This window comes from Ambystoma mexicanum, chromosome 1q (assembly GCF_040938575.1).
Source record: "Ambystoma mexicanum isolate Mex_15411 chromosome 1q, UKY_AmexF1_1, whole genome shotgun sequence".
In the NCBI taxonomy this organism is placed as follows: Eukaryota; Metazoa; Chordata; class Amphibia; order Caudata; family Ambystomatidae; genus Ambystoma; species Ambystoma mexicanum.
The window spans coordinates 210,357,835-210,379,523 of record NC_090922.1 but is presented as its reverse complement, the minus strand read 5'-3'; the positions used below and the strand labels follow the sequence as shown (position 1 = coordinate 210,379,523).

The window sequence follows — 21,689 nt, the reverse complement described above, 5'->3', positions numbered from 1 at the left end:
AGTGTTTCAATCCTGGAGTCGACAGTAGGTACCGGTGTGGGTTGTAGAAGAACTGAGGGCAGAACTGATGGATGGAATCCTTGGCTGCAATAAAAGGGACTGGTCTTAATTGCTGAATGATCGGAATTCTTATAGGCGAATTCAGCCACGGGTATCAGGAGCGACCAGTCATCCTGAACTTTAGTGGCAAAACATTGAAGATATTGTTCCAGAGTCTGATTAGCACGTTGTGGGATGTTTTTATCCACGCATCCAAGCCCTACCTCAAAACTGTGCAGTACTAACATGGAAAACATCATGATGGCCAGAGCTTCCCAGAAAATGCACAGGGAAATGCATGAAGAATAGGCTGCCACTCATTTTTGCCGATGTTATGGGCGCAGAAGGACACTGCCTAAAACCACCATTGGACTACCCACACAGTAGTCTGAAACCATTGGGAGTGGCAATGCTGATTGCCAAAAGCAAACCCATAACTGTTGGGAATTCATTTTCTTAAATCCCAAAAAGGGGTGCAGTACCAGTACTCATCACTATCCAAAAGCCGGCGTTTTAAAACAACACCAGATTTTACTTTTTGTATAAAACTGAATAAATGAACCCAAAGCAGGCCAAAGAAAGACTTACTGAGAGGTGGATCCAATGTAAAGTTATATTCTGAAGTGACTTGAAGGTTTATAACAAGACCTGCTGAGCTGTGGATTTCAGCAGTTTAAGTAAATTTGGACTGAAAGACACTAAAAATCTAAATGTTTAAATTGACTGAGTGACCTACTTTTGAGTGTCACATAGGTTTCAATTGTTTAAATGTCATAGTTTTAAACTTAGAATCAGCATTCAAGCTGCATATGTAAAAATGTTTAGTTTTATTTGAATGCAGAAAACTGGGGAACAGAAATGACATGTAGCTAAAAACTGGCTTAAAGAGATTCCAATTTTGCCTGGCAACTACCCCCATCAGGAGTGAAACTTGAGTCACAGCTGTGTTCCCAGGCCTATCTGCCTTTTGCTGGCCACACTAAGGATATGCCATCTCTCTGATAATTGAATTAAGGGGAGCCCCACAGAATACAGGAGCTCTGAACAAAGCCCTGTCCTGACTCAGGCAAATGTTTTATTGGCGGGGGCTGTAAAAGTAGCTTCCTCCTGTAGCAAAGGGGAGGAGCACTGCCTGTGAGAGCAAGCTGGCTTGGCAGAACTGGAAAAACCAGAAATTCAACCTTGTGCTGGGGGGAAACCACACCCCTTTGGGGCCAGAACATAACTCTAAAAAGATGAATAACTCATAGTACGGACTTGTGAAAATTATTTAAATGACACCATAATTCTTGTGATTTTTCTGCCCACATTTTAAGACGTGTTAGGACCCGGTGGTATGTTCAGGGGGGTTTTAGCGGAAAAGAGGATATTACTCAAAATGTGTGCATGTGAAAAATCTGACACTTCATCAACTAATGTCCATACTCCTTGCGCACATGTGTGTAAATTTGGGGTAATGTCCGGTATTGCAAACCAGTTAAAAAGTGCAAAATATTGCCATTTCTGAATGCAAGCTCTCAGGAAGAGCAGATTTGGACAGGGTATACCTCCGGTGATATGTGATGGGTGCGTGTAATTTTAAAACAATATGTACCTCTGCAAATATGTATTTGGTTCAAATCTAGATTTGTGTGCAAGTTGACAGGAGGAGTGGACTTTCTGCAGGCTGTAAAATGACATCACTCTGACACCACTTAGCTCCCCCAATCAGGGGAGAAATGAAAGCTTGGCCAATGATAAGTGGAGAGGGGTAGAGCCTAGTGATGCTGCACACACACCCATTTTCAAAACACATAAAAGCAGACAGACAGGACAGATAGGGACCTTCAAATCCATTTGCTGCGGGACGCTCTGCTGGAAAATCCATACTTTACCTCCATCAATCTCTAGAGAAAGCTGTGCAGAAAGATCCAGACTTCAAATCTATCAATATCCAGAACCAGAAACCCAGACCAGACCAGCAGAGCAGAGCTGACCCAGATCACTGTGAAGAGACCCAGACCAGACCGGAGTCCAGTCCAAAACCTGACCAGATCCGTGGCGAGGCATATTTCTAAATATATTGTGAGTAAATAGTAGACTGTGCAGAACCAATCTCTTAGTTAAAATAATATAATTCAATCTATTTAATCTAAGTAGAACTGCCTCCTAACTGTCACCTGTCATTTGCAAAGCTGTCACTTGTCATTTTCTAGTTGCAAGCTGCACTTGTCTTTTTGAACTTTAAAATTTCAAATCTGAAAAACGACCTTTATTTAATCGCTCATATCTCCGTGACCGTTTGTGCTAGAGACTTGCAGTAACTTTCCTCTGAAAGCTGAGAATCGTGGCTTTCCTACGAACCTAGAACCGCATCCCTATAGTTGTGCCGCAATCGCGTAAAACGCACGCGCGAATTTTGCCGCGATTTGCAAATTTCTCCACGTGTGAAAACAGCAGTTTGTTTTTGCTTCCGTTGCAGAAATTCGTTTAACCTGCTAATCATTCCTAGGACATTGCTAAAGTAAGCCTGCAACTAATTTAAACCAACTAATCCTCAACCTGAACCTCTAGAGGGAATTAAAAGCATTTTAGCATATTTTTTTCTTCATTGCCAGCACATTTAAAAGCATTTTGGGCCTGTGTTTTCAACGTCTGTAGTCTAAGTTGCTGGGGTTAACTGAATCACATTTAATTGCATTTCTGAGAACTGTGTGCCTTCCTTCCATTTCCTTGCATTGCATAAAAGGGGGGGGTGAATTGTCCAAGAAAGTGATTACATTGTCTTTTGCTGAAATCCTATCAAGTTATTTTCTGTACTGCATTTCATTCCACATTGCATCCATTGGAAACCATAAAAGTATTGTTGCTATCTTATCCATCCTATAACCACTCATCATTGATTATAAAGAAGTGTGCCAGTGCCAGATTCTCCGTTGTTAATCTTTATCATATCAGATTAAGTGTGATATTCAATTATTAATTATTAAAAAGTGTGATAGATATATATTGCTTTACTTCTCAAATAAACCTTTTAACTTGCAAAACAGAACTACTTCTTGGCTCAGTGGGGTCAGGGGGATTCTGAGAGAGGGGTGTTATATAGGGGTAGTCATCCAGAACGCATGAACTGGACATAAAGATATATCAATAAGGGTTTTCATTCAGTATTATAGACTAGGCGTTGACTTAGCTGTAGTGTTGAATTGAATCCTCTTACAACGTTCTGTGGCCCCTTTGGTTTGAGGGTGATAACCTGATGAAAGAGCGCGTTGGATTCCGAATATTTGTCAGAGGTGTTTCCAGAATTGTGAGACGTATTGAGGTCCTCGATCGGAAATGATCTTGGAAGGAAGTCCATGAAGGCGGAATATGTGCTCCAGGAAGATTCCAGCCAGTTCAGATGAGGATGGTAGCTTACTGAGGGGTGCGAAATGAGCCATATGAGTGAACAAGTCAATGGTGACAATGATGGTGGTGTACCTTCTGGAAGGCGGTAATTCCACAATGAAGTCTGTAGCGATAAATTCCCATGGCCTTGTTGGCTGTGCGGGTTGTAGCAGAAGACCCGCTGGCCTCTTGTTGTCATGTTTATTCTGACTACAGATTGCACAGGCTCGGACGTATAGTTGTACGTCAGTCTTCATTTTAGGCCACCAAAATTGTCTTTGTATGAGGTGGAGGGTGTTGGTGATGCCACGATGTCCGGAGTGAAGGGTATCATGACAGAGGTTTATTATTCTTTGTTGTAAATTTTGTGTAGGAATGAGCAGAGTGTTGTCCTTGAGCAAATATCCTTCCTTGACTCTCAGGTTCCATTGATTCTTTCTTGAAATATTCTTCCAGAGTTCAGAGGATTGGGTTTGTACTCGGATTCCTTCCAGGAGTTTGACTGCTTGAGCTACAAAAATTGTGTGGGGAAACATCTTAGGATAGGCCTTATCTTCGGTAGTTTCATAGTCAGGCCGTCAAGATAAGGCGTCAGCAATCAAGTTTTGTGATCCAGGAACATGAGTGATGTGGAACTGGTACTGGGCAAAGAAGAAGGCCCAATGAGCCTGACGACTGTTCCGACACTCTAATGACTGTAGAATTTGAAGATTTCGGTGGTCCGTGCGGACCTGGACTGGATATCTAGCTCCCAGGAGTAGATGTCGCCACTCAGTGAAGGCTTGGCGGATGGCTAAAAGTTATTTTTCCAGGACAGAGTAGTGTGTCTCACTGGGAGTCAGCGTTCGTGAAAGGTAAGCAATGGGGTGTTCTAGTTTATCCTCAAATTCTTGCTTCAACACCGCTCCAATAGCGTAGTTAGAGGTATCCGTTTCCACACGGAATGGTTGATCAATGCTGGGTTGGGCCAGAATGGGGGCTTGAGTAAATCTTGTCTTCAAGAGTTGGAATGCCTTATCTTGCGGAATAGACCAGACAAAGAGGGTGTCTTTCTTCAGGAGAGCAACAATCAGTTGAACAAACTCAGAGAAGGTGGGTATAAACTTCCCATAGAAATTGGCAAGCCCCAGGAAGGATTGAACTTGTTTCACAGACGTGGGAGCAGGCCAGGATAATATAGCCTTTACCTTTGAAGGGTCCATGCCAATTCCCTCAGGAGTAAGGATACATCCTAGGTAATGAACAGAAGCAACGTGAAACAGACATTTCTCGGGTTTGGCCAAGAGTTTATGTTCACGGAGTCGTTGTAGTACTGCCTTTACATGCTCTTCATGCTTTAGAACGTCCATGGAGTAGATCAAAATGTTGTCCAGGTAGACGATGACGAAGAGGAATAGCATGTCAGAGAACACTCTGTCCATAAAAAGTTGAAAGACTGCTGGGGCATTAGCTAATCCAAAGGGCATGACCAGATATTCAAAGTGACCAAAGGGTGTTCTGAATGCTGTTTTCCATTCGTCTCCTTCCCGGATACGAATGAAATGATAGGCACCCGGGAGGTCCAGTTTCGTGAAAATCAATATTGGAAACCAATGAGAGGTGCTTGATGGTCTATTGGTGGTTCTTTGGAAGGGGTCATGGAGGGATCCAGGATTAGACAGTGAGACATACAAAACTCTGAGCCGAGGAATAGTGATCCTGCTGTCCAATTGATATACGGATTGTGTTTCTGTAACCAGGGCATGCCCAGTACCATGGGGTAATGAGCTGACTTAATAATGTTGAATCGGATCCGCTCTTGGTGGTGGTTAATTGAAAGCTGGATCTCTTTGGTCTGCAGGCTTATGGGCCCCGAAGTGAGGGGTCTTCCATTGATCGCTTCCACTGGCTGCATGATGCTTCGTGTTTCGTATGGGATGTGGTGACTAAAAACCCAATCTTGATCAATGAATATTCCCATAGCCCCGCAGTCTACCAAGGCCAAAACAGGATAGGTCTTATTCCCGGAGTTTGATAGGAAGGCCTGTAGTATCACTGGATTGTTTTGTCCAGGAGAGTTCAAGGATGGAATTGATGTGGAGCAAACATATCTCTCCTGAAGCCCTGCTCCATCTAGGATCGGGAGTTGGCGTTTCCCGAACGCCGAGGAGGAGCCAGAGGGCATTCTCTAACCAAGTGTTTGTCTCAGGCACAATACATGCACAACGCCATATTAATCCTTCTCATCCTGTCTTGCGGGGATATGGGTCCACGGAAGGCTCCTATCTGCATGGGTTCTGGTTCGGTGACTGATCCTGGGTTTGAGTCAGATTTGAAGGTACTCTCAAAGGACACCTTCGGAGGGTTTCCTCTAGATTTTTTCTTCTCTGCCTTCCTTTCCTGAATGCGAAAGTCTATTTGCATGGCAAGGTCCATAAGAGCCTGGAATTAGTTCAGTCGGGCCACTCTGGCTAACTCATCTTGAATCTCCTGATTTAGTCCTCTCCTGAAAAGGGTAAAACTTGCCTCCGGAGACCAATCAGCTTCCTTGACCAATTGCTTGAATTGGGTTACATACGTGAGCACATCCTGGGATCCCTGCTGAAAGCCTAAGAGGCATTCCTGGGCACTAAAGACCTGCTCTGGCCGATCAAACATGGTCTTTAGGGCCCGTTTGAAACCATTGTTGTCATCTAGGAGAGCGTCGCCGGAGTTAACTAGGGGTGTAGCCCAGGTTAAAGCATTTACGGAAAGGTGAGAGATTATGAAACCCACCATAGCCCTGGGAGTGGAAAAGTAATAGGGCTTAAATGTAAAGTGAACCAAACATGAGTTCAGGAATCCACAAAGGGTTTTTGCCGACCCATCGTATTTGTCAACAATGCCGCCCAGTAACACACTTTCTTTTGCTGCTGAATCACGGGATAGAACTAATTGCTTGAGAGCAGCGTTTTCCGCCTTTAAATTCTGCACCTCGGTGGTTAATTCTTGCATACCTCGCATCGGGTCCTGGACGGCTTCTTACGGACAGACCTGGACTTGAATAAGGCTGAGCGAGTCTCTTCCGACTCCAGCGTGTGTTTAAGATTCCGGGATGCAGCAATCCAGGGATCCGGGAAACGAAGAAGACGTGCTGATGGCGCACGAGTCCAGGAAGCAAGAGGAAAGGGAAAGGGGTAAGGAATGGAAGTAGAAAAGCTAGGAACCAGGAAAGCAATACAGCGAACTATGGAGAACACGTCTGATCGCTACTTGTCAATAGCATTGAGCCGCGCGGAGCCGCGGGGGTGCAGTCTTTTAGTAGAATACGTTACGTCCAACGTATAGACCGCGGAAGGCGTGTCAAGCTGGACGGCCCTGTTGGGAGTGTCAGGGAATGCAAGGCCCGTTGCGATAAGGACCAGGAAGACCAAAAGGGGCACGTCCTGTGGGTCATGACATTATGTTCTGTTTGTTCTTTTTGAATTGGGTTTTTTGGTTAAGCTGGGTCCTGTTGTTTTTATTTGTTTTTTGGGTTACTTTTTAGTGTGTTGCTCTTTGGTCGTTATGCTCTCTTTTTGTGTTTCGTGTATGTGATGGAATGTTATGGAATGTTGCATTGCGGTGTAATTGTAATGTGTGGTGCCCTGCTATGTTCTCCGTTATTGTGCTTTGTTGTATTGTGTTTTTATTGTTTTGCATGCTGTTTAACTTTGTGTGATTTGTGTTGATAATTAATATAAAATTAATTCACTTAAAACTACACTCTGCTGCAAACCGGTAGCATGTGTCGAGTGAGAAGGTAGCATTTTCAATGGCTGGGGGCCTATCAGCATCAACTAGGGAGTGTGCAAATATTAAGAGACCTCCACGTATTTCTAAGGGCTTCAGGGATAGGTCAACAGGAAGCTTTGTTGCTCTACTTCCACATGCAGCTGTCATTCTCTGCTGCCTGTAGGGTCCATGAAAGATCCCTCTGGGCTCTGGAAACGTTCCACTACTCCATAAAGACCATCTCACGTGGTGACTCGCTATTGCTTTCTTCTTCAAGGCTACATATCAAACAATGCTTTTCTTTCTTGCAAAGGAGCATGCCACGTTCCAAAGAGAGAAACAGTGCTGGACAGAAAGATTAAGCTGGAATGCACTCGCTATAGTCAGAGTTCTCTTCTTGTAAAATTTGCTTTGACGTTTTCGTCAAAGCAAAACACTTTTGTGTTACAAGTCAGAGAGTTAAAGCTGCCTTTAGCTAGGCCTAAAATGTATGTCTGAAAAAGGTGAAATGAATCAACTTGGGTGTCAAGTCCTCATTAGCGTATATAATAAAACAAGCTGAGTGATGAAAATGACGCAGCAATGAAAACAGAGGAACGGGAGGATGATCTAACGTCCTTATTCTTCACCTTGAAACTAGCACACGCAGGGCGGTAACCCCACCTCTCACTTGAAAGGATGGGTTGCACCCACAACAGGAATGGAAAGGGGACAGCTGGGGCCTGTCCTCTGTCCTGCAGTGAATGGGCATAGAGAGGGGACAATAGATCTCTCCCTTGCTCAGTAAAGAACTTGGGGCCCTTACCTCATTTCTTCAATCCATCCAGACGGCTTGCAAACCACCCGTCTGGAGTGATTTCGTAGGGGGTGGGGGTGCCTCTGCTGTTGCGATCACTCTTACTGTCATCTGTGTCCAGGTTGCTGTCCATGAACTCAGAGTCTGCATCAGACGAGTCCTCACAGTTTCGTGATTCATCTCTCTCAATGGTTATCTCAGCTTCAACTGATCCGAAGAATGAGGAGTTTCTAGTGACAGTGCCAGTGTGATTGGCAGCTCTTTCCATGGTGCCATTGATGTGGGTCACTGTCATGGGTCCTGGCTTGAATGCAGGGATTTCCTTGGAGTCTTGTGCTTGATGTACCAGTACTTGATCGCGTATCTGAAAGTTGCTCTGCTTTGCTTTCCTTCGGTGGTCTGCATGCTCCTTCATTTTGAATTTGCTCTCATGGTCCTTTGTCCTGGCCTTGTCTGCATTGTTGTCAGATGGCACGCTTTTAAGATTGTGGGGAAGAGTGGTTCCACCACGTGACCAAACATAAGTGCCGATGGACATACCCCTGCGGAAATGTGTGGCGTGTTCCTATAGTCCTGGAGTAGCGTGCAAATTGCCTGCATGAACAATCCCTTGCTGATCGAACAGATTTGGAGAGTACGTTATAGATTGGCTATGAATCTCTCTACCATTTCATTTGCTTGGCGCCAAAGAGGTGTGATCTTGCGGTGCTGGAAGCCAAGATGTTCTGAAAACATGGCAAAGTCATGTCTGCTAAACGGGGGTCCATTATCTGACTTCACAATGGTGGGTATTCCATGGTCGGCAAATGTTTTGTCTAGCACTGGAATGACCGACTGAGTACTCATGGAATGGATCAGGTGAATTTCCGGAAACCTGGACATCTCATCCATTATTACCAGTACCTATTTGCCATTGGCAAGCAGGTCAAACATGTGGAAGGCGACCTCCTTTCACACATGCTGGGGCAACGTCGTCATTTTGAGTGGTTCAGGGAATGTGAGCGGAACGACTGCCTTGCGCGCTATGTATTTTCCTAGTGTCTCTTCAACTTTGGCATCCATCTGCGGGAACCACACTTTGGTTCTGATCTGTCGCTTTGTGGATACAATGCCATGGTGTCCCGTGTGTGCCAAGTCAAGTACTTGGTCTTGGAAGCTTACGGGAATGACAATCCTGTTTTCCTTTAAGAGTAGACCTTCCGGGGAGACGGACAGCGTGTGCCTTATGAGGCGGAATGTGTGGAATTGTTTCTCTTCAGCTGCCGACAGGGGCTTTCCGTGCTTCTTGTTCTGATGCCATTTTCCAGATGTTACACATTGTCTTGTGTGAGTAGCTGGTCTTGCGTCATGCCATCCAATATCTGCAGCAACGTGATTGATTTTGGCAGCATGTTGCTCACAAGGTAGTTTAAGTATTGGTTGGCCTTGATGGACTTTATCTCATCGTGGCGGGTAAAGGGTACCTTGATAGAAAATCAGCAGGATTGCTGTCTTTACCCGGCCGATGTATGATGGTGAATGAATATTCTTGCAACCGAAGTCCCATTCTGGTGATGCAAGTTGGCATCTTGGCTGTTGGTTTGCCATATATGGTTGTGAAGGCTTGAGGGTCCGTAACTGTCACGCACTCCCAAGCCCAAGCCCCCACCTCGCACTCCCAAGCCCAAGCCCCCACCTCCTCCCAAGCCCTTGCCTCCTTACCTGTCCTGCAGTCCGGATCTGGGCCTTCACGGCTCCTCTCCGCTCGGCCCGTGATGAAGCCCCGCCCATGCTGGCGTTCTTGGCGCTTCCGTCCTCGTGGGTCTTGGGGCCTGCCATGGCACATGCTGGAACGCAGGGGCACCCTCAGGCTTCGTGTGTACCCCGGGACACCGACACACCGCAACCATGGGTCACGTGAACCGATTAGCGGTCACGTGACCCAGAAGAAAATGAAAAGGCGGTCACGTGATCAGGTGGGCAGTAACGTCACCCGGAAACACGCATAAAACAGTGTCAGTCCAACCACCCAGCGCTTCTCAGCTGTTTTTGTGGTGGCTAGCGGCATTTCTTGGAACCTAGTTGGAATGCACAGATTTTTGGACTTTGCTTTGTGTACCTGGACTGCATTTTGACCGCCCCTTGCTTACAACCTTCTGAAACTGGTTTTGACCCTTGGAACTCTGCTGGACTTCTACCTGGAGTGCCCTTTGGATTTGTTTGCCTGGGATTGTGACTTTATGGTTCTGTTTGCCCAGGATTGTGACTTTGATTTTGTCTTGGCAATATCTGCTGACTGCCTACCTGCACCACTGCCCTCTCCTCGACATAGGAACTGTTAGGTCCCACGTTAGCACCGGTCATCCCTGGGCCATTCGGGACCCGGTGCATCCTGTTCCTACCTTCCCCTGAGGCACCAATAACCATTCAGTGAGTGGTATGACTCATCTCTGATTGGTGCTTGGGGACGGAGGCACTATAATCTTCGTGGACTCCAAGGCATAACAGTAACGATGGTGAATGGTTGACCGTCTATGAACAAATGGTAATGCTTGCATGCCCATACATCAGCGAGGCTCTCTTTCTCTGGCTGCGAGTATGCACACTCATCTGGAGATAGGCTCAGACTTGCATAGGCCACTACACGTCTTGCCGATGTTGGTGACATACTTGGTTTTACTTGCACTAGGATCACCCCAAGACCCACAGGCTAGCGTCAACTGTCAGTTCAGTTTCTAATTCTGGGTTGTAGTAGGCCATACATGAGGCAGAGGTGATAAGTTTTTTATTTCTTGAAACGCCTCCTCACAGTCAGTCGATCAGGAGAATTCTTGTCCTTTACTGGTGAGTAAACAAAGGGGCATGCTGACTGAGGCAAAACCCTGAATATATCTCGTGCAATAACTCACCATGCCTAAGAATGATCTAACCGCAGAAACTGGGGTTGGTGTGGGAGCTTCTACTAGTGCTTGCACCTTGTCTGTATCTGGGTGCAGACCTCTGTGCGAGAAGATGTGCCCAAAGAACTTGAGCGTCGATTTTCGTAGCTCACACCTGTTGACATTTAAATTTAGATTTGCATCTTCGAGTGCCATACACACCCTCCTGAGTGTGTCATTGGGTGCTTCTTGTGTCGATCCAAAAATCAAACTATTATTACTATAATAATGAGCAATATGTTTGATGACCTGGTGTATCTCATTTTGAAAAATCTCTGCCACGGAGGATACCCCTATGCTAAGACGTTTATATGTGAAGAGTCCTAAGTGTGTGGAGAAAGTGGTTATGTACCGAGAGTGGAGCTGATGATAGCCTTTATGTATATCTATCTTGAAAAATACTTTCGTCCCCATGCAACAAGTGCATCATATCGGTCATCCAGGGTGACAAGTGGCACTCTTCTTTCTATCGCAACATTTGGTGCCCTCATGTCCAGGCAGATGCAAATGCTTGTGTTTTTTTCCTTTTTTGGCACTGGCACAATGGGAGACACCTAGGGGTGGGTCCCGAAGCTGGTTAAATGATGTCCCAGTCTAATAGAGACAGTCTCTTATCCTCCACATGCTTCTGAATGTTGAGGAGTATTCCCCGGTAATGTGCTATCGGTTGAACATGAGAGTTGATATGCACCTTGATTTGCTTCCCTTTTAGCTTTCCGAGACCTTTGAATAAGGATGGGAACATTTTTGTCATCATCTCTTTTGGGCTGGTCGTGTATGCTGACATGATCTGATACATCACATGCACCAGGCTCATCTGGATGGCCGACCGGAAACTGAGGATGCTTCCACCTGGGACTTCACCATTGACTACATATATCGTGATCTTCAAGCTCTTGTCTTTGTATGTACACGTAGCCTTGAACATTCCCTTGCAGTCAAGCAGTGTATTTGTGCCATACAGATATATGACAATGTCTGCCTTCTTTAGTTCTTTCTTGTAGTTGAGAGACTTGTAGGTCTCTTTGTTGATCACATTAACCATAGTTCCGGTGTCTATAAGCAATTTGCGACTCTGTCCATTTATTTGCAACAGCAGGGTCGGGCTTAATTGGGTTTCTGTGGCATATCCTATGGCACGTAGCCTCTTTTACGGTCACCACTCGATGACAATGAATCAGACTCATACCACTGTCTCGGAAAGCTTCCAGATATCTTATTTTCTGTTGTGGCGCTCTTTTCTGTGATTCACTCTTGTGTCTTGAATGCCCAGCCTCTCCTCTTCTGTCTTCATGCCGCCTGTCCCTCTGAGCTGATTCTCTATTTTTACTGTGCGAGCTGTGTCTGCTGGGCACTGGAGACCGCCATGTTCTTGGGATAGGGCTTTCCCGCCTCGGACGATGGCTTTCCCGCTGTCTAGTGTCGCTCTTGTTCTCAGCTTTCTGGAAGAACTTGATAGTTTTGCACACCGCTTGAAAGTGGTTTTCACCTCCACTTGTCGCAGTTGTGGCCTATGGCCGGGCATGGGCCAATGTACGGGAACTTGTAGCCACACCTATAGCATTTCTTCTGTTCTTGGTTGCGTTCTGACGTGCGCACAGGGCATAGGGACGCTGTTGAGGCGGTCTGCATGATTTTGATGTTGCTTAATGATTCCATCTGCAGGGACAGTGCGCAGTCTGCCCTGGAGAGTTGTAGAATTTCCGCTTTTTTGCAATCATTTCTTTCTAAAATTGGGCAATTCACATCCTACAATGGCTTGTGATTTTAAGGCTTCCTCTGTGGAATAGCAGTCGAAGTCGCAGTACTTTGCTCTTTTCCTCAGTCTCATGACGAAGTTGTCCATGCTTTCCCCTTTGTCTTGTGGAAATGTGTGGAAAATGTGTCGCTCGTAATCTTCATTCTTCACTGGGGCAAAATAATTATTGAACGAGTCAATTAAATGCCCTGGAAAGTGTGTGTTGAATTTTCTGGAATTAGAAATACAATTTGTCTCACAATGGGGCCTAGCAAGTGCAAGAGTATGCCTCTGAGGCGGCATTGTTTCCTGACGACTGTTGCATCAATGTAAATATTCAATTCCTTGAGCCACCAGCTCCATCTTGCTGCCAAGCTGCTTTTATCTGAAATGTCAAATGGTTGTATGGCCCGGAGCTGTAAGGATTCATGTCCTCCCTCCTCACTGGGCACAGGGTTGCAAGGGGATGACCTTGCTGGTGGGCTTTTGGAACTGCTGTCCACTTTATTGTCTGGCATTGCAGTGCAAGCGATTCGAAAATAAAACTCACCTTGAGGCAGTTTTGTCGATGCCGGTTGCCACCTGTGCGCAGTTTTGTAGTCAGCACTGTCCGCATAGACCAGGGATCACAGGGCCTTAGAGATCACTTGTTCTCCCTAGGTTGAGTGTCCAAATTTATACTCTTAAATTTCCTCTGTGGCAATGCACTAAAATGCTGAAATGTAGCAGTGTGTCAATTTTCCTCTGTGGCAATGCACAGGCACGTTGAACACGAGCTGTGTCCAAATGAAAGTAATTTTTCCTCTGTGACGATCTAGCACATGCGCAGATGTCGGGCACAATGTACGTGCCAGCCAGTTTCCAGATCCCAGCTGCCCGGGTGCACCGTTGTGCGGATGGATCCTGGGCGGACCTGCAGTGTCGGCCAGACCTGCCAACGCACAGCAGGTATGTCTTTTCTAATGGTGGGTGCCGTGCAGTGTTGAAAGCGCGCTTCCTGCTGAGCGGGAAAATGACTCGCTGTGTCGGTGCTGTGCCTCCGCAGCACTCCGTAGTCTGTCAGAGCTCTAGAGCGGGAGACCAGTGCACGGTCCCAGCTGGCAATGCTCTTCCTCTCACCGAAGACACGCAGTGGATGAGTCTCCTCGTCGCCAATGTCAAGTCCACATTAGCGGATATAATAAAACAAGTGGATGAATGCAAATGATGCAGCAATGAAAACACGGGTGCCAGGAGCATGGATCTAACGTCTTTATTCTTCACCTTGAAAATGGCGCACACGAGGTGGTAACCTCGTCTCTCACTTGCAAGGGTGGGCTGCACCCAGAACAGGAATGGAAAGGGGACAGGTGGGGCCTGTCCTCTGTGTCCTGCAGTGAATGGGCATAGAGAGGGGACATTACATTGAGGTGAATCTTAAAAGTCCTCATAAATTGCACGGAGGTGAGCACCTACATTTGCACCTTTGTGCAAATGGGTCCTGTTCATGCAATTTCTGTGATTTGCACTACAGGGTGGAAATAGAAGGCATAAAAAACAGTCACAGGCATCCATACCCCTGGGTATTGCAACTAGATTAGCAAATTGAGTAAATGACGGCTGCCATTTTTACGCATGACAGGCAGCATTTACTGTGGATTTCGCCCAGCTGTTAGCAGATGTAAAAATCAGGCAGATTCCATAGGAAGCCATTGTATGTGTGCCAGCATCAACGTGTCATGCCGGTGTAAATACTTGCAGATTTGTACGGCTGGTAGGATGGGGCTGGAGGAAATGTAATTTACGTTCCGTGCCCATGCTCCATCTCACAAATCCACGAAAATATTGTGTACAGTCAAAAGCATGCATAAAACGTTTAAGGATGTCTTTTATGCATGTTGGTTTCTACACTACATGACAAACATGACTACCACATATGTTTTGATATTGAATGAAAAACAGTTATTTGAGATATAGAAACATATTTGCAGCAAGTTCTTATCTTTTGTGGTTGCATGGGTTGCGTTTTTGTTTAATCTCCAAAAATGTGAAAGGGATAATGATTCCTATCAACTAATAAAAAACATATATTGATCAAGTTATACAAGACTCATCTGAAAATTGTACACTATGCCCTTTGATGGAGTCACTTCGTCAAACCAAATTCTAAGCATAAAACACAAACATTGAAAAAATAATTTTGCTTTGACTTAAATTTTCAAACATATGCGCATCACCATGTACAGCTCCTGGGCCGCGTTCTTAAGTGAGAATGTCAAGGAGCGCATGAAACTGTGGATGAGGACTCACCGGGCGTGGTTTGAAAGGGGGCTGGATTTCCAGTCGCTCCAGACGATCCCATTCGATCCAGCGAAAGAAGGCATGGTCTCGTATATCCCTTTCCCCATCACAGCCTGAACCCAGGCGCTTCAGAGGGTGCTTAGTTAGAAGCTGTAGGAGCCCAATGGAAGGGGAGGCCAGCAGGAAAAGAAGGGGAAGCGTGAGATCAGGGAAAGAGATGTGCAAGTATGTTCTGCCATGATCAACAACGTTATCACCTATAATTTGCAAACGCATAGGCCCCCAAGAATATATCACAGCGACAAAAACAGGAAAAAACAGTGTTAATTCAATGAGTGCTAATTATTGTCAAAAGTGACTAAATGACGACTGAAACATTGTTGACAACTTTGTTCCTAATTTTGTAGGCAATTTGTTGTAGTAATTTAAACCATGTGATTTTGGGCCTCATCACGAATTGGGCGGTAACGCGGGTGGTATTACCGCCGGCGCTATTAGCCATACCGCCAAACCCCCGGGCGCTATTAGCGCTGGATCACGGGTTTGGCAGAACGGTTAGTGCCCATTCCCCATTGGGCCCATTCGGGAATTTCTCATTCCCCATTGGGCCCAACAGGGAAAATTTGCGCTATTACCGCCGGCGGATTTCTCGCTGGCGGTAATAGCGCCGAAAATCAGCACATTTGCATGCGGATTTCCCCCCAGCTCAGAGCTGGGGGGAAATCCGCCAAGGCCATGATCTGGCGGACCCTTAAATGCAGCAGTAATAGCGCTACAACCCATTTAAGGGTTACTGCCAAACTCGTGATGAGGCCCAAAGGATCTAAATGCATGGCTGTTTTATGCACTGAGCAACATTTCATTTTATTTGCAATTCCATTTATATATATTAAAATAAAAACATGTTTATGCAGTGCAGACTTTATGTGGACCCAGTAGAGATCCCAGTAGAGATGTGATTGAAATGTGGGATTCCGCTATACATTGTGTAGTGAGAGGCCATTTTGCATTGTTCCAGATTGAAGTGTGGTATCCTAATGTTGTAGTTTGAGCAGTTTGTCTATATCCCACCATTCCAGCAATAGGATCCTTGAAACTACATTTTCTATAGAATCTTGAACACCAATTCAATTTTACAGTGATAATGCTACCTCAAATAGATTTTGCAGTTTAGAGGATTGCATGTTTCCAATACATAACATATTAATATGCACTCATGCTGCCACCCAGTAGTACATACAAACATGTGGATGACCCCACCAGCCCCTCAATACCTTATACAAAAAGTGGTCCACCGTCCCATATCCTCTGTTCTTTTTGGATCTGGAGAATTTTAGAGAGGCATGTATGTTACTCTTGAAGATTTGGTTTATTGAACTCTACATGATAAACATACTCCTATGTTACATCCCCTTTCCTCCATACTGCATGGGCAAACCTCGCTTACGATGGGAACAGAATCCTTTTCACCAGAAAAATAGTCTTTACCTGTTTACATTTAGTTGTGTGCGGGGGCATGGCCCAGGGTGAATGCCCTCATATGACTCCGTCCTCCAGTGCCACACCTCAGTATTCTTTTCTGCGTCGACGGGAGCAGACCTGCTTCACCTGGGCTGTGGTTGAGATCTTTTTTTCACCTCATAATTCTGCGTTCTTCTTAGTTCTTCCCTTGGGATCTTGGTTCCAAAATGTTCTTTAACTTTTCTAATTTCTAGGAACCTTAGATTCCACTGGCCTCCAGTGTCTCACCCCTCCCCGGCGCATATCAGTGGACTGTAGAAGGTGCCCTTCCTGCAAAGGATCCTTTCCAATGTTGGACCTGGACACGCTCTGCCTTCGCTGCCTCTGCAAAGACCATGGCTGGGACGTCTGTTTGGCAAGCAACGCCTTTACTCCCTGATCACTTAAGAACCAGCTCACGAGGTGGAGGGAGCTGTTATCCAGGTCTCCTACAGATCATATCAAGGAGTAGGTGCGTAGGAAGACGAAGGCCAATGTTCTCCATGGCACCCCACAAAGGTTATTCCTTCCCCGGGAAGCACCCAAGCGGGAGAGGCCACTCAGGTTCTGTCACCAGCCAAGGCACTGAGGCTCATTGAGCTACCGGCCTAACAGCTGAGGGGTTCACGGATCCTCCCGGTCCAACTGCTGAGGGACCCGTTGGCTCTTATCCTGGATGATCTCATAAAGGACTCTTCCCTGGTAACGGGCCTATGTCCGAGTGAGCAGCTAGGCACAGTAGCACTACTGCCTCCATGTACAAGCGCGATCAACCTACCAGACCCATGCCCGAGGTGCACAGGAGGACCAAACCTGCACAGAAAACCAAACAGGTAGAGGCGAGATCCAGTACCACTTCAGACATGCAACTCATGTGTGGTTCGGGCCAGGACAAGATGGCGGTGCAACTTGACAAAATGGTGGCATGTATGGACACGCCACTCCAACAAACATCAGAGACTGGTTTTACTCCTTGGGTGGAATGGTCTCCCATGGTTACTCACAGGTAACCTGGTGCACATCATAGCCAGTGCCCTCGGGGCTGGGTTGCTACACTGAGGCAAATTACTTGCAGGACAGACAAGGCACAGGAAGAGCGAGCCCTCCATGGTGGTCGCACTGTTAGAGTCTGCGCAGGAGCACACATCCCCGGCGTGTGAAGAACACTTCTTGGACAAATTCCTCATGTTGATGAAGTCTCCTCAGATGGGTATCATCCTGAAGGGAATTATTAAAGAGATGCTTCCACTCATGCCTGCACAGCCTTCAGCTCCAGTACAGCTGCAGCCAGTCACGCCCATAGTGAGGGTGGAGTCGCCACCTGCTCAGACACCATCTCCCATGCAACCTAGCATTGTGGCTCTGTCCCAACTTCCTGCAGCCCCCCAGGCCATTTTGGCACCAGCAACTCCACCCATGGAAACTGCATACTCCCAGGGTGCTGCAGATCAGGTAGACACAGACGAAGAGGAAGATCCGGACACCTCATCTTCAGACAGGCCCTTTCACGATAGGCTAGTGGGATGGCAAAGTACCTTGTCATCCCTCCACCTCAGAAAGCACAGTCAGATGCAGTGATCCTGTCAGATCAGCCACCAGATCGGGCATTCTGCTCCAAGGGACGTGGCAGCCCTGGCGAAAAAGGGCTGGTCCAAGCCACATTCACCGCATTCCACAAACAAAAGGGTGGATGCTAAGTCTCGGCAGGCAGAAGGGGATACCCTCCTCTTATCGGTTCACCCTCAGCCTCATTAATCTGTGATAGCGACAGCTTCTATGTACACCAAACTCCAAACATCCACCTCGTCCTCCTCTACATCTACCTTGTTGGGCAAGGAAGAGAAGGTGCAGGAGACCGATTGGAAAATGGTCTACTCCAAAGCTGGCCTCCGCATGCGGCAAGCCAATGCAGATGCTATGCTGGCTGCTGCAAATCAGAGGCTATGGAGGGACATTACCCAGACCTTCCAGTTCATAGGCAAGCATCCTTCAAGGTGGGTTTGGCTGAAGCCAAGGTATTGGCACAGGACCTAAAGGAGTCATCTCTGTGTCATATCGACACAGCCGGCAGGGCCATATGTGTGGCCATGGATATGAGTCAGATGGCATGGCTAAAAGCCCCCAAGTTTAACTCTGATGTCCCAGAGCGCATCCTGGATCGCCTGTTTGAAGGGGATGTCTATTCAAATTCAGATCGGGACACCAGCTCTCCTTGCAGAGATCTGTTTGCTTGTTCGAAGTGCGGCAGTGGAGGAAGTACCCCCTCTCAAAGAGGTTCAGGATTTTACTCACGGATTTTCGTGATACACAAGAAGAACCAGACAGGCCTGTGTGGTTGTCAATCTATCTTTCTTAAACCTATACCTATCCCTCCAAATGTTCAATATGTTATTCCAGCTCTGATAGTGGAGTCTCTGGGCAGGGGAAGACCGGACATGCTCCCTGGACTTGAAGGATGCATACCTACATGTCCCAATATGGCAACCCCACTGCTCCTTCCTTCGGTTCTGAGTGATGGGCTCCCATTTCCAGTACAAGGTCCTCCCGTTTAGGCTCAATTCAGCCCCCCGGGTATTCACAAGGCTCATGAATGCAGTGGTGGCATTGCTCAGGTCAGATAGCCAACCTGTATACCCATACCTCGACAACTGGTTGGTCCGAGCAAAATCCCTGGGGGAGGTCCAGGATATGGCCTCCAGACTTATGGATATCATTTACGAGGGGTTCTCCATCAACCACAAAAGGCCACAGCTGCAGCCTACCCGAGTCTTGGTCTACCTGGTCTGTTGTAGGATACCAGGGTGCAGAGGCTTTTCCTCACCACGGAAAAAGTGGCAGCTATGAAGACGGCTACTGGACACTTTCTCAGCAGGGCGATGACCTCGGCCTGGTGGTACCAACATATTTTGGGAATCATGACAGCATGTCTGCTTGTACTTCCATGTACATGGTTCAAAATGAGGAGAGTGCATTTACACCTCTTAGCCTCCTGGAGCCAGGAGACGGGGTTCCCAAGGAGCATCAGTCTCCATCCTGGTGGAAAGGCACCAGGATTTTATTTGTTGGAGTCAAGACACCAATCTTATGTCATGCTGACCATTCAGGTTGCCGCTGCCCATTTGTACTTTCTCAATGGACTCCTCCCCGGATGGGTGGGGAGCCATGCTGGGCCACCGCAGTGTACATGGCATATGGACACAGGAGGACCAGCAGGGTCACATCAACTTCCTTGAACTAAAGACCATACAGCGCCTTCTTACTGGTAATGAAGAGTGAATCAGTCTGCATTCAGATGGACAGCTCCACTTGCATGTACTACATCAACAAACAAGGGGGCACCAGATTGCCTCCCCTATGCAAGCTCACTATCAAAATATGGGAATGGGTCATAGCCCACAACATAAGGCTTTCCGCAATCTACCTTTCTGGAAGAATCCAACCTGGCGGCGGACAGACTCAGCAGATTGGGAGTCGACAACTACGAGTAGCAGCTGGACAAACAAGTCCTGCTGGAGATATTCATGAGTTGTGGCCAGCCCCAGATAGACTTTTGACACAGAGCAGAACTGGCGATGCCAGCAGTATGCCCCCATGGCTGGGCCAGGGCATGGGCATGCTGGGGGATGCCTTACTTCTTCAATGGAACGGGATGTGGGCCTATGCATTTCCACCGACCCCATTACTCCACAGGGTCATCTGCAAGATCAGAGGAGCTTTGCACTTGTGTCTAATCCTGATAGCTCCACAGTGGCCGGCCAGGCCATGATTTTTGGACCTCATACAGCTCTTGACGCAGGGCTCGGTGGCTCTCCCAGTGGAGGGAACACCCCTTCTCTCAAATCAGGGGAGGGGGGGGCAGTGGTTCACCTCTCTACAGAGAAATTAGCCCAAGCAGCGTGGTTCCTGAGCACGTAACCCTCCAACACCTTCACCTGTCTCAGGACAACGAGAAGCAAATTCAGAAGGCAAAGGAGCAACTCCACCAGGAAACAATACAGGAGCAAATGGACCAGGTTTTGCGTCTGGGCCAAGGAAAGGGGCGTAAAGCTGTTGATGTGTGCACTTGATCACGGCTATCGTTCTCTGCACATTTGGCAGAGTCAGAGGTTCAGGTTGACACATGCTGTACATACCTAGCTGCTATTGGTGCATACAGAAATTCAGACAACAGATCATTCTCTGCCTTCAACCCTGTGGTCAAGAGGCATCTGATGTGGGTGACAAGGTTGTACCCCCTATCAAATGACCACACCCCTTCTGGGACCTCAACGTGGTTCAGGGCACCATGGCGCATACACCATTGGAGCCCATGGCATCCATTGACATCTGATTGGTCACAATCAAAACAGGACTCCCAGTGGACCTCACTTCAGTGCATAGGCGTGAAGTTCAGGCCCTCATAGCCTCGGAACCCTATACCACATTCCACTGAGACAAGGTGGTGCTCCACACCCACCCTCTTTCTCCCAAAGGTGGTGTCTTCTTTTCATCTCAACAAGGAGATAGTACTACCATATTTCTTTACTAATCCAAAGGACGAGAAAGAAAAGGTATTACATTTTCTAGATGTCAGGAGAACCCTGAAGTTCTACCTCAACAGGACAAGGGTCTTCTGCAAGTCATATACGTTATTCATCACCGTCGGTGTCTCAAAGCCAGGTTGTCTTGATAGCCAGGTGGATGGTGGCGGCCATCCAGGAAGCCTTCAAGGTGATTGTAGCAAATCTTCATGCTCAAGCAGTCAGGGGCTAGGCAACAGTAGTCGCCTTCTAGAGGCATGTGCCATGTCAAATTATCAGCAGGGCAACTACCTGGGATACCCCCTCAGCATTCTGCAAGCACTATTGCCTAGATGGCAGTGCATGATTGGACGCAGCCTTTGGGCAAGCGATCTGGAGGAACCTGTTCTTTTAAGGTCTTCAATGTCTCACCTCCCTGGGGCGTCAATCAGAGGAAGTCACCCATACAGTATGGAGGAAAGGGAACGTAATGTAGGAGTAATTATAAGTTACTCACTGTAGTGACTAACGTACTCCTAGTCCATAGTCCTCTTTCCTCCATAAATCCCATCATCCTCCCCCTTATAAAAGGAAGGTAGTTAGGCAGTTTCATCTAGCTAACGCATCAAAGGGGACTGAGGTGTGGTGCTGGAGTATGTAGTCAAGGGAGGGCGTGCTCCCGCGGCCACGCCCCTATGCACTGCTAAATTTAAAGGTGTAAAGACAATATTTCTGGTGAAAAGTTTCCATTCCCATCCATAGCGAGGGACGTCCATGCAGTATAAAGGAAAGGGGACCATGGACTAGGAGTATGTTAG

The 21,689-nt window shown here is 47.0% G+C and overlaps 1 protein-coding gene and 1 long non-coding RNA gene across 3 annotated transcripts in view; one reads left to right on the top strand and one right to left on the bottom strand.

The window, feature by feature from the left end:
- The window catches only part of PRKCG (protein kinase C gamma), a 1,699,783-nt gene that overhangs the window by 7,219 nt on the left and 1,670,875 nt on the right, over nt 1-21,689 (bottom strand). The window contains exon 17 of the mRNA XM_069637367.1: nt 14,882-15,022. Within this exon, the coding sequence (XP_069493468.1) occupies nt 14,882-15,022 (141 nt within the window). The remainder of the gene's footprint in view (nt 1-14,881; nt 15,023-21,689) is intronic.
- The window catches only part of LOC138526651 (uncharacterized), a 112,621-nt gene continuing 104,363 nt past the window's right edge, over nt 13,432-21,689 (top strand). For both annotated transcript variants that reach the window (XR_011283693.1, XR_011283688.1), the window contains exon 1: nt 13,432-13,540. This is a non-coding gene — a long non-coding RNA (uncharacterized lncRNA). The remainder of the gene's footprint in view (nt 13,541-21,689) is intronic.